The sequence below is a fragment of the Tarenaya hassleriana genome, unplaced genomic scaffold, assembly GCF_000463585.1.
Source record: "Tarenaya hassleriana unplaced genomic scaffold, ASM46358v1 Cleome170, whole genome shotgun sequence".
Taxonomy (NCBI): Eukaryota; Viridiplantae; Streptophyta; class Magnoliopsida; order Brassicales; family Cleomaceae; genus Tarenaya; species Tarenaya hassleriana.
Window position 1 is genome coordinate 150,969 of NW_010965123.1, and position 13,062 is coordinate 164,030.

At 41.0% G+C, this 13,062-nt stretch overlaps 2 protein-coding genes and 1 pseudogene across 2 annotated transcripts in view; all 3 read right to left on the reverse strand.

Moving 5' to 3' along the window:
* Positions 1–4,740, reverse strand: part of LOC104810197 — a 75,590-nt pseudogene extending 70,850 nt beyond the window's left edge.
* A 2,347-nt stretch (positions 4,741–7,087) lies between these two features.
* Positions 7,088–8,815, reverse strand: LOC109116546 (uncharacterized mitochondrial protein AtMg00810-like). Its single transcript, XM_019202184.1, has 2 exons — positions 8,772–8,815; positions 7,088–8,450 (listed from the first exon to the last, which is right to left on the reverse strand). The coding sequence occupies exons 1-2, from the start codon at positions 8,813–8,815 to the stop codon at positions 7,088–7,090; spliced, it is 1,407 nt and encodes a 468-aa protein (XP_019057729.1).
* Positions 8,816–10,715: 1,900 nt separating this feature from the next.
* The window catches only part of LOC104810198, a 3,217-nt gene continuing 870 nt past the window's right edge, over positions 10,716–13,062 (reverse strand). Inside the window, exons 3-5 of the mRNA XM_010536394.1 lie at positions 12,246–13,043; positions 11,908–12,062; positions 10,716–11,751 (exon numbers count right to left, since the gene is read on the reverse strand). Coding sequence (XP_010534696.1) covers positions 10,716–11,751; positions 11,908–12,062; positions 12,246–13,043 — 1,989 coding nt within the window. The remainder of the gene's footprint in view (positions 11,752–11,907; positions 12,063–12,245; positions 13,044–13,062) is intronic.

Here is a 13,062-nt window from a genome sequence, read left to right on the forward strand (position 1 = left end):
GCGTCCAACACCTCCTTATAAGATAGAAACCCTAATCCTTGTGAAAAGAGACTTTTTCCGAGTATTGACTCGGTCCGAGTCAGAACTCTGATTCGGTCGAGTCAGAACGAATCAGCCCAAGCTCATTGTCAACTCTTGACTCGGCCCATTTAGTATTGACTCGGTCCGAGTCAAAACTTTGACTCGACCGAGTCAAAACATCAGCCAAGCCCAAAACACTTTCTGGACTTCGACTCGCATGGAACTAACTCGGTCCGAGTCAAGTACTGACTCGGTCCGAGTCAGAAGGCTGAAACCGTCCCGACACTCTGATTTGATCCGAAAACCGTTTTTCGACCAAATCTAAGTCTTTCTTTCCGATACTTCACATATAAGTCCATCCCTAATGGTGTGTGACCCTGTAGGCCCATTCGCAGTGGTAGTAGCCTCGAGAACCATTCCCGATCTACAATTGTTCCCACAATGATAACTGACCAGGGAGTTTAGAATCATTCTATAATGATTCAAGGATGCCGAAATATAACAAACATGCCAATCATATAACGGGAATGTAACGCATTCATAAATCAATGAATCAATACAAAGTCAAAATGTCATATCACGGATCATCCTAGAGCATTACAACCAACAGTGATGACAATCAGATCGATTAATTTGAAAGAATCTACTAAATCAACCCTTGTGACCAACTGTGACCAACTGTGACCGAAATATTGTGGGTCCCAGTTTGAACAGTAATATTTATGATGGGGTCCAGTGTAATCCAAGTGTACAAAAAAGTTACGGTTGACAATTCTTCCCTGATTTTGGTGGGACCCAATATTTTCAATCCATATTTTTAAGCATCCAATATTTTTTAACCTAAATTTTTTTCCCTCCAAAATTTTTCAACTTAAAATTTTTACCTTCCAATATTTTTCATCCCATATGTTCAGATATAAAATAAACATAAAACATAATATCATAACATAAAATTATGTAGATTTATAATAAACAAACAAAAGGTCATAACAAAAAAAAAAGTTCATAACATAAATAAGTTTTTTATTCTACTTCTCAACACTTCCATTGACAAATATGGCGGTTACAAGGAGACAAACCGTGTGAATGAGATGACTTAACTTCTGAACTACCTTTTCTACATTTTCCTTTAGTCTCAATTGACAATCATAAACTTGGAGCACTTTCTCATTGAAATCCACTTTAATGTTGTTCTTGCATACCCAAGTTGAATTTTTCCGCCACCTTATTGGCAGTTATAAACTTGGAGCACTTCATATATTATCTCCTCAATGTGCTACAAAAAAAATATGTCAGCATTCTGGATCATGTCACCATATGATCGTGTGATATGGTACCATGTGACCGAGTGAACATGGTACCATGTGACCGAGTGAACATGGTAATGTGTGACCAAATGAACATGGTACCGTGTGACCGAGTGACATGATATATGTGATTGTGTAACTTGTGACATGTGACCATGTGACCAAATAGGATAAACTCTCATGTGACCGTGTAACATGGTACCATGTGACCAAATTAACATAGTACCATGTGATCATATGTTACCAAGTCACCGTGAAACATGTGACCAAGTGACCTAAGACCATGTAACCAAGTTACCTGTGACCATGTGACCTACTGTCCTGTGAACTGCAACCATGTCACTTGTGACTTGTGACCATGTCACTTGTGACCTGTGACCATGTCACTTGTGACCTGTGACCATGTGACTAAACCGATCATATGACCTGTGACGATGCCATCTAAATCACTCTGTAACTTGTTACCACGTAACTTAAATCAGCCTGTGACATGTGACTTTTTCACCTTGTGACCATACAATTATGTGACATAAATTACATCGAACTCTATCACCTATATGAGTGTGATCCAAATTAACATATTATTCATCATCCAAATATCGATCCATACATCCATGTGACTCAAATCAACTCGATTTTAACCATTTCACATCACAATCGATTATTTGACTTCAATCCCAATATTTTATTTTGAAATCCAAAAAAATTCGAAAACATAACCCTAAATTTCTATCCATCAAATCCTCATGCCAGCACTTAAAATCAACATAAAAAATTTTCAAAATCTAGCAAACTTGAGAAAAAAATAAGTAACCTACCCGATGATCGTTTAACTCATTAATTTGTATTCGGTTCTCGATCTCGTTCGAAGATGTCGATTAAGATGAGTATTGGGCTGATGTAGAAGTCTTTTTTTTTCGTTTGCGACGTTACTTCTTATTTGAATCGCATGAGAGTTTAATAGATAGCGAGAGATTCGACTTTTTCAAATTTTGGGTAAAGATTCAACGATTTCAGAAGAGAGAGAAAGAACATATAGCAAGAGGTAGGAGAGAGAAAGATTTTCAGAGCTAGAAGAGAGATGCATCGTGAGTTTAGGAGAGAGAAATAATCACCTTTTTGTTTTTTCAATTTTTTAAATTGTGAAAAAGGTTTTTTCGTCTTTTTAGATTTTTATAAGGGTGTAAATGTCTTTTAAACTGTGTAGCACTCTTTTTTTTTAATTTTGATGTTGGAGGGTATTGGCAAAAGTACGTAAAGCAGTCAAAGGGTACTTTAGATATATCCCCTATTTAATTACCCACATCTATTACGTACCTCGTCAAAGATGATCCATGCAACTTCCCTCATAAACTCTGACCCCTTATACTGCATGTTGCGCAAGATCTCTGTCGTCATGACCTGAAACGAAGTCACAACTAAGAAAGACTAGCAAATAAAGCAATTTCAGTCTATATTGCTACGGCTACTTACCAGGCAAGAAGCATTAGACTCAATTGTCACATCCCTAGTCATCAAACCAACATCAGCAAACTCTTCTTTCAAATCTCTGTACTTTTGATTGCTAAGCGCCTTAATGGGCGATGTGTAAATAACCCTCTTCTTCTCCCTCAAAAGATATGGCAATAGCATATGAAGCAACAACCGTCTTCCCAGCAGAAGTACGAGCCGAAACCTACATATTAACACGGATATCAGAAATTTCTTACTTTCATACAAATCCCACTGTTCCTCTAAACCAAAAAGAAACTAGGAAACTTTTTTCCTGAGTGGTTGAAACGTGACTCAAAAGCAGTTTTAGATAAGTTATGGTGCAGTTATATGTCAGTTTTGTAAGTGTAAATTGGAACAGTTATATGTAGTTATGGGTAGTTATCTCTATAGGTCTATATATATAGGAATTATGTTAGAGAAATATGTGTCTTTCTTTTGTGTTCAAAGTGGAGAGATAAGGAATCTCTTTGAAAGGGACAATGAGATAAAGACCACCCGTATATGTGTGTGTAAAAGTGTATGTTGTGTAATGTTTATGTTGTAATAAAAGGAAGGGTTTTTATGAGAGTTTTTCGATTTCTAAAGAAATAATAGTGGTATCAGAGCCGTATATGGTCTTTTTGGGCCTGTGGTGAGAGTTGTTCGAGATTTTATTAGAACGGAGGAGGCTCGATGGCTCGGTATGTCGGTGATGGAGACTTCGGTGGATTGCGGCTGAGTTTCCGGTAAGACCGATTGATATGGGTCAGTGTGTTATGGTCACGCAAAAGAGAAGCCAAATCAAATTGATTCACTAGTGGGGTTTGTTGCTGTGAAAAAAAACATTTGTGTGATGTTAAAGTTGTCGAGAAAGAGGGTTTGTGAAAGTTGATAGTAATCTGCAACTTCCTGTTTTTGTGTTGTTCAAAGTACACGTTCAAGTCATTTAAATATTGAAAGCTTGGATTGTAAGAGGAGCAACGAGTTGCAGATCTATTCTTCATGCGTTGGAATATGAGAAAGAAGTCTTAAGAGAGATTGAAGAGACTGTATCGTCGGATTCAGCCGAAGAAGAGAAGATAGACGTTGATTTTGACGAGCTTTTGAGTTAAGGAGTGTTGGGAACGTGACTCAAAAGCAGTTTTAGATAAGTTATGGTGCAGTTATATGTCAGTTTTGTAAGTGTAAATTAGAACAGTTATATGTAGTTACGGGTAGTTATCTCTATAGGTCTATATATATAGGAATTATGTTAGAGAAATATGTGTCTTTCTTTTGTGTTCAAAGTGGAGAGATAAGGAATCTCTTTGAAAGGGACAATGAGATAAAGACCACCCGTATATGTGTGTGTAAAAGTATATGTTGTGTAATGTTTGTGTTGTAATAAAAGGAAGGTTTTTTATGAGAGTTTTTTGTTTTCTAAATAGATAATACTGAGCCCAATAGGTGTTCCTTGGAAATAACTAACCATCCAGTTTTTCGCAGTAAAGGGATTACACAAAAGATGAATTTAGATTTAGAGACCAAATCAATTGTATAACTACACTAGCAGTTGAAAACCAATTGAATCACCCCTAAAACAAATCTCCACACTTTGCTACTAAATCGTAGAAATTTTTGGAGCTTGAACCGATTAGAAATCGCCAAAAAAAACCCACCAAACAACTTCGATTGAGCTTACCATGACTGACTCGCCATTATCGAGGCACTTAATAGATTCAGACTGAAAGGGGTCGAGAGTGAATGGGACCTCTTTCGCCGGTCTCTTATTTCCTGGACCAGTCTTCGTCGCCAGAGGAACGTAATTTTCCGGGTACGAGACATCGTGGATGCAACCCACCAACTCGATGGTGACGGGAGAATCATCCTCTCTCTTCAGCTTCTGCGGCGGAGTAGAATCCGTCGGTTATTCTGCCGATTTCCTCTTCGCTGAACCCATGAAGAATTGTCAAAGCGCACCAAAAACCGTGATAAATAATAGATCGGACTCCGGCGACGATTCCCTATCCCTATCTAAAAACTGCCAGAGAGTTCGCGAGCACAAAAACACAGAGGCGGAGAAGGCTCGAGGAACAGCGGCTTAGACAGTAATAAATAAAGGGAAAAAGGGTAGAATTGGAAATCGAAAATACTCTCATTTTAATAAAACTAATTTTGTACATATACTCCAAATATGACCATGATTAGAATAACTATATTATGTAATATAGTAGTTATATTAGTCATAAAGTTAAATTTACGATGATTTCACCAAGTGATTAATGTGATATGTAAGGTGTGACCATGGTGATTTGGTATGATCATCATAAATTTAACGTTATGATCCATATATAATTATTCTGGTAAAGAGATATTTGAATAATAGCCCTTTCTAGTTCTAACCGAGAAAACCCCAGGAGGCCTTCCTTTCTCGCTTTTGGCACACTAATGCTATGGTATCATTTTAAAATTTAGAAGTTAAATTTAAAGTTGTGTATGATTTAAAGTTTAGAATTTAAAAGTTAGAGTTACTATTTAGAATTAAAAACTAAAAAAAATAGTAGTTAGGATTTAATTTCTAGTGCGTTAAAAGAACTAGAGAAAATAGTAATTGATAAATGGATAGAATAATTAGGTGGATATAAATATCACTAATTAAGAATTTTTTTACAACTTAAAATTAAAAATCCAAACTAATATATATATATATATATATGATAAATTTTTATATTATAATAAAATGGGACATTATAAAAAAACTCTCCCTTTACTATTTTGATTTCAATACATACTCTTCTCCAACTGTGATCCATTTGATCCGAAATATAATGTGGTCATATATTGATTTCATTGGTTATAACGTTAAATTTATAATATTTTAATTAAACAATTAGTGAGATATATAAGGGATAAATATAATGAATTAGTGTGATCACCATAAATTTAACGTTATGATCAATAAGACCAATATGTGACCAGACGATATTTCTGATTACATGGATCACATATATAGAAGGATATGTGTTGAAGTCAAAATAATAAATGAATGATATTTTTGATATAATGCCTAACAAAATACAGGGAATAAATCAATAGAGTTGAAAGAAGAAAAATGAAATTATTATGTGAGGTTTTTTTTATACATTATAATTTTTAACCTATAAAATTATGATTTCTCAATTTTAATATCACAACATAATATATAGGGAAAATAAAAAAAAACACTGAATTTTTAAATTTTGAGAAAAAAAAACACTGAACTTTTTATTTTATCAAATAAACATTAAACTTTTTAAGTTTGACAAAATAAACACTTAACTCTTCAACGATTGTCAAAATAAATAAAATGACTGATGTTGCACAATCAGATGCAAATATGTCAGATTATTTTTCTTAGCTTTTTTGACAATCGAAAAAAATTTATGTATTTTTTTGGATCACTAAAAAAATTCAGTGTTTTTTTGATAATCGGAGAAAAGTTCAGGTATTTTTTTGATCACTTAAAAAGTTCAGTGTTTTTTGAGATTCGTTTAAAAAGTTTAATGTTTATTTGATAAAAAATAAAGTTAAGTGTTTTTTTTGTTAAAATTGAAAAATTCAGTATTTTTTTGAGATTTTCCCTATATAATATATAAAGTAAATAAATAACTCATCTTATGTATTATGTACAGGAAATCATTAACCTCTACCAATCGACCCGGTAAGGAAACAATCGACGAGGACTTGTCCTGATTCTCCCAAGAGTTGTTCGTCCTCAAAAAAATTTCGGCAACTGGAGAACCAACGTGGTCTGAATCGTGTAATCCGAAAATGGAGCAACCCAACGGCACGCGGGGGAAGGAGAGCGAGGCGGAGAATCGACGGCGATAAGCCGGAGGGAGAAGCGAAAAGCGATGAAGAGGAAGCAGGTGAGGAAGGAGATGGCGAAGAACGAGAGAGAGGAGGCGGAGGCGAGGCTTTTCGATCCGGCGGAGCAGGAGAGACTGAGGGTAGGGATGAATAGAGGAGGCGCATGGGAGGGAGAGGGACCTGAAGATGAAGCGGAGAGAGAAGAGGAAGCGAGGCGAAATAATAAGCTAGAAGGGTCTAAAAAACTTTAGGTATTGTCATATCGCTGCCACTTGTTTCTAAACGATATCTAGGGTTTGGAATATAGTTCACCTTGAATATTATTGATGAATACAACCCATTCTTATACACAATTGACGTAGGTGAATTATACTAACTAAATAGCAAAGAATAAGGAGTGATTAAGAGAGAATATTGGCATATGATAACAAAAGAGATATCAAGAGATATCCTTTCCATTACGCCCCCGCAAGATGAGGCGCATGAGCGAGACCCATTCGAACACGAAGGAGTTCAAACCGGGCTCGGGTTATAGGCTTCGTAAGAGTTTCCGCAAGTTGATCTTGAGAGGAGACATGAGTCACGCGAAGGAGACCATCTTGGACTAGACCTCGAATGAAATGATAGTCAACCGCGACGTGCTTCATTCGCGAGTGGAAAACCGGGTTGGCACAAAGATAAGTCGCGCCCACATTGTCGCAAAATATGACAGGTTTAGTTGTCATCGGAACTCCGAGTTCAGATAGAAGAGAGGAGAGCCACCGCAACTCAACCGCAGTTGAGGCAACAGACTTATACTCGGCCTCGGTTGAAGAGCGTGCGGCGGTGCGTTGCTTCTTGGAGGACCAAGAGATGGGGTGTTCGCCAAGGTAGACGATGTGAGCACTAGTTGATGTATAATCATCGCGGTTGCCACCCCAATCTGCATCCGAGAAAGCATGGAGATCAAAGGAGTTTGTCGAAGACATGAATATACCGAGAGATGGAGAGCCGGCTAAATAACGGAGTACTCGTTTAACCGCTTGCCAATGATCACTCGTCGGGCTATGCATGAACTGTGATAACTTATTTACCGTAAAGGCAATATCCGGCCTTGTGAAATTGAGATATTGTAGGCTGCCAACTACATTCCGGTACTCGGTAGGATCTTCTAATGGCAAGCCAGAGTTGAGAATAAGTGATGTCGTTAAGGACATTGGTGTAGCCACTGACTTTGCATGGAGCATATTGGTACGCTTAAGGAGATCCTGGACATACCGTTGCTGTGTGAGGAAGAGTCCCTTGTGTGATCGTGAGACCTCGACACCCAAAAAGAATTTGAGATCGCCGAGGTCTTTGACTGAGAAACGATCGGAGAGGAGTTGGATGAACTGTTGATTGCGTGATGTGTCGTTGCCGGTGACCACAATATCGTCGACATAAACCAAAACATAAATGACGATGCCATGCTTGCAGAAGATGAAAAGAGAGGTATCGGCCAGTGAGTTCTTGAAGCCCGAGGATATGAGAAATTGACGTAGCTCGTTGTACCAAGCACGCGGTGCTTGTTTGAGCCCATACAAAGCCTTGTGCAACTTGCAAACATGTGAAGGTCGATCTTGATCGACGAAACCGGATGGTTGCATCATATAAACATCATCATGTAGGTGACCTTGTAGGAACGCATTATTCATGTCGAGTTGACGTAATGACCACCCATGACTCATGGCAATGCTCAACACAAGTCGAATGGAAGCCGGCTTGATCACCGGACGGAACGTGTCATGATAGTCGATCCCCGGACGTTGATGGAATCCTTTGGCAACTAGACGAACTTTGCACCTGTCAAAAGAACCATTAGCATGTCGTTTAATTTTAAATACCCACTTACATCCCACGGTGTGACACCCGTAACCCGTCTCCCGCTCACGAGTTGTGTCACATGGACGCTCAAACATATAATAAAATAGCGGGAATTTAAAAACATTTTATTTTATTACACACGCAGCGGAAAAACAAGTATACGTTTACAAACCCACGTACAGTAGTATACACACCAACATAAGGACGGTAACTATAATATAATACATGGTCAAGTCACCGCCCGTACAAACCAACATAAGTCCAAAGAAAGAAAAGTACATGATTCAGATATCTCCTCACGCGTCACCAGCACCCTCGTCCTGCTGCTGCCAATACTGGTCCATGCCTGAAATGTTGCATAACAACGTCCATAAGCTACGTGCTTAGTGAGTACTTCGGGTTAGACCCGAAGATCATACTCAAATTGCAAATGGCCAAACACAAGCAATATTATACACACACTAGATATAAGTGTATACATATATACACACTTCATGCCATGAAACACAGTTCACTCAATCGCACAAGTAATTCACTTATCACACACACTCAGTCCACATGATGTATCATCGGACATAACCGTCAAATCATCTCTATGTGCATCGCACACATAGGACACCACACCGGATCTGGTCTCACCAGTCCAGGACATATGTACACAAGTCATAGCTCGACCCATCGGGTCTCTCAGTAATAACTGTACCGTCAAATCGTCTCCACGTGTGCATCACACACATGGGTAAGGACGCTCCATGTGCAATGCACTTCCCCCGCTCTCCTCGGCAATCGCCGAAATAATAAAATACGTCATCCAAATCCCTACTCCATAAAACATAATACATCAACCATCCCTTCTGTGTACCGTCAAATCGTCTCCACGTGTGCATCACACACATGGGTAAGGACGCTCCATGTGCAATGCACTTCCCCCGCTCTCCTCGGCAATCGCCGAAATAATAAAATACGTCATCCAAATCCCTACTCCATAAAACATAATACATCAACCATCCCTTCTGATACCGATGTCACCTCTCGATACCAGAGCGCCAGGTGCCTCCTCCAGGCCACCACCGACTATGTCGAGCGAAGTCAGTACACAACTGACAACCTCTCAATCAATCACAATCATGCCTCCTCAATATGAAACCCGACCCGGGTCAGAGATCATAAAGAGGAGATCCCAACAATGCAACCATCGGGATATCACCTCAAACCCGCTACAATCACACGCTCAACCATATCCCGGCCCTCCGGAATAAAGTCTCACGCCATGCCAACTACCCGATTCCCCAATCACATGCATTCATATATTATTATACTTCAATCGGATATACACACGTCTTTACTTGACATTTTGGTTATCTCGTTCCTTTACATTCATTTTATTCTTTTATCCTCCGATCCGATCAAATTGGGTTCCGACCATTTCGGATTACCAATTCAGCTCGTTCCGAAGGTTTTACTTACCGTAAGTCGGTTTCATTCAAGTTTCATGTGGTTCGGGTGGAAAACGGGTTTAGGTAGGTCGCGTATAGGGGTCGGTTGCATCGGATTCCGTTCGGTCCGAAAGAACGAACCAAAACGGGGAGAAAGGGGTCCAGAACGGACGGTCTACCCATCTGGAATGGACGGTCTGGTGGCTTGGTCCCTTCGGTCTGGCCGAAGCTGGAACGGATGTTCCGCGAAAGGTGGAACGGACGTTCTAGGTCATAACGAACGATCCAGGTCCAGAACGGACGGTTTGGACTCGTCTTCTTCCCCCGAAACCCTGCAAACCCTAGAACGGGCGGTCCATGCCTGGAACGTTCGGTCTAGGCGCACCAAGAACTTCGGGTTTCCAATTTTTGCACCAAACTCAACAAATTATACATAAAAATGATCCCTAGAACATCAGGAATCCAAATCTAACACCAATTTCATGCAATTTTCACGCAAAGCAATCAAATCTCCATTTTCAATTTGATTATCATTTTCGGACATAATCCGAAACACTCATTTAGCTCAAATTCGAGCTTGGGGTTTCGTTGGGGATGTTCTGTAAGGTTGATTGATGTGTTTATTTGTTGATTTCGATCGAAATCGGGGCTCCAATCGAAGGTTGAAGTTTCGGACTTTTGAGAGAGAGTTGCGAGAGCGTGAGAGGGTGAAATGGCTGAAGAATGGTGAACTTGGGGGCGAAATCTTGCGTCCCACGGGAAGCAGGAGGTGGCACACGCCGAAGGGAGGCCGAAATTGCGGCGGTGACTAAGCAGAAAGGAAGAGGCGTCGCGTGACCTGGCCAAGACCGCCGGAACGGACGGTCTGCAGTCGCTGATGGAGCCTCAATGCATGCTCCTCATCCATCTGATATCCCTTCTCACCATATCTGCTAATTTCCTCAATAATCTTCTGCAAATCCGGATCATGACTTTGTCCCTCTATCACACGTCTCCTCAAACTCATATCATGATCCTCCTCGATTTCCATATGTCCTAACATAGCTGATAACTCAACTATGTTCTCTTGCGAAGATGAGAGTATCTGAATAGCTGATAGAATCTTCTTCCGACTTAAGGCATCTGCGACTACATTCGCCTTGCCCGGATGATATGCGATCTCCAAGTCATAATTAGCTATCAACTCAATCCATCTACGCTGTCGAAGATTCAGATCCTTCTGCGATATCACATAGGTTAAGCTCTTGTGATCAGTGTTGAGCTTAACCTTCTCTCCATATAGATAGGATCTCCAAATCTTCAACGCATGTACCACTGCTGCCAGCTCCAAATCGTGCGTCGGATAATTCTCCTCATGTTTCCTCAGCTGTCGGGATGCGTATGCAATCACATGTCCTTCCTGCATCAATACGCAACCCAAGCCTTGCTTCGACGCATCGGTATAAACCTCATAAAGTGTACCTGGCTGTGGTAATGCCAAGATAGGTGCGGTCGCGAGTCGTCTCTTGAGCTCTAGAAAGCTTACTTCGCACTCTGGTGTCCAATCAAACCGCACATTCTTCCCTGTCAACTTCGTCATTGGTTTTGCCAACTTGGCAAAACCCTCGACAAATCTCCTGAAGTACCCTGCCAATCCCAAGAAACTGCGGATCTCTGTGGCATTGGTAGGCGTCTTCCACTCCATCACAGCCTCAATCTTTGCCGGATCCACTTGTACGCCCTGAGCCGAAATCACATGGCCCAGAAATCCAACTTCCTGCAACCAGAAAGCACACTTGCTGAACTTCGCATACAACTTCTGCTCCCTCAAACGCTGCAATACCAGACGCAAGTGTTGCTCATGGCTGCATCGATCCGGTGAGTAGATCAATATGTCATCAATGAAGATGATGACAAACTCGTCGAGGTAATCCATGAATACACGGCTCATCAACTGCATAAATACTGCAGGAGCGTTCGTCAGTCCAAAAGGCATAACGACGAACTCAAAATGTCCATACCGTGTACGGAAAGCCGTCTTCTGCACATCCCCGGCCTTCACACCAATCTGATGATATCCCGAGCGCAAATCTATCCTCGAGAACCACTGTGCACCCTGCAACTGATCAAGTAACTCATCAATCCTCGGCAGTGGATACCGATTCTTAATGGTTACCTGATTAAGTCCTCGATAGTCAATGCACAATCGCATGCTACCGTCCTTCTTCTTGACGAATAGCACCGGTGCTCCCCAAGGCGAAACACTCGGCTGAATGAATCCCTTCTCCATCAACTCATTCAACTGCTTCTTCAATTCTGCCATCTCTATTGGAGCCATCCAGTACGGAGTCCTAGATACCGGTTCCGTACCTGGAATCACATCAATGCAAAAGTCCACCTCTCTCTCCGGTGGTAACCCTGGCAATTCCTCCGGAAAGACGTTGGGAAAATCACGAACTACAAGCGTCTCATCCAACCTCATCTCCGCCTCCTGGGTAGCTGTCACTACCACGAGAAACGCCTCATCTCCCTTCCGAATCATTCGGCTGGCTCGAAATGCTGATATGATCGGGAAAGGATTCCGTGCTCTGTCTCCCATAAACTCAAACTTCCCTGCCGCATCTGCAAACTGAATCACCCGCCGGTGGCAGTCAATATGTGCCTGATGCACGGTCAGCCAATCCATTCCCAATATCAAATCATACCCCTGAATAGGTACTATAATCAGATCAGCTAAGAGATTCCTTCCACAGAGTATTAGAGGGACACCGCGTAACACCCCGGTCACTGACAGGATCTCTCCTGAAGGGGTATGCACTTTATATCTCTCAGCTGTATCCATATCCATCACATCCAAGCCCTTCGCTGTACTCAAACTTAGGAAGCTATGTGTAGCTCCCGTATCAAACAAAACGTGGCATGTAGTACCATGAAGATCTATGATACCTGTGATGGTAGCAGCGTCTAACTGCTCGGGGTCACCCTCGACGACGGCATCAATGGTGAATGTCTCCTGAGCAAAGTAAGCCTCGTCACCCAGGACTTCTTTCTCCGCAACAAGTGCATATACCCGTGGTGCTACTCCTCCTCTACGTGGTGGCTGAGGGCGTGGAGGTCTGACTCCCTGCTGACTGGAAGCAGCTACGTCTCCAGTGCACTGGTTAGCGAAGCGGGCA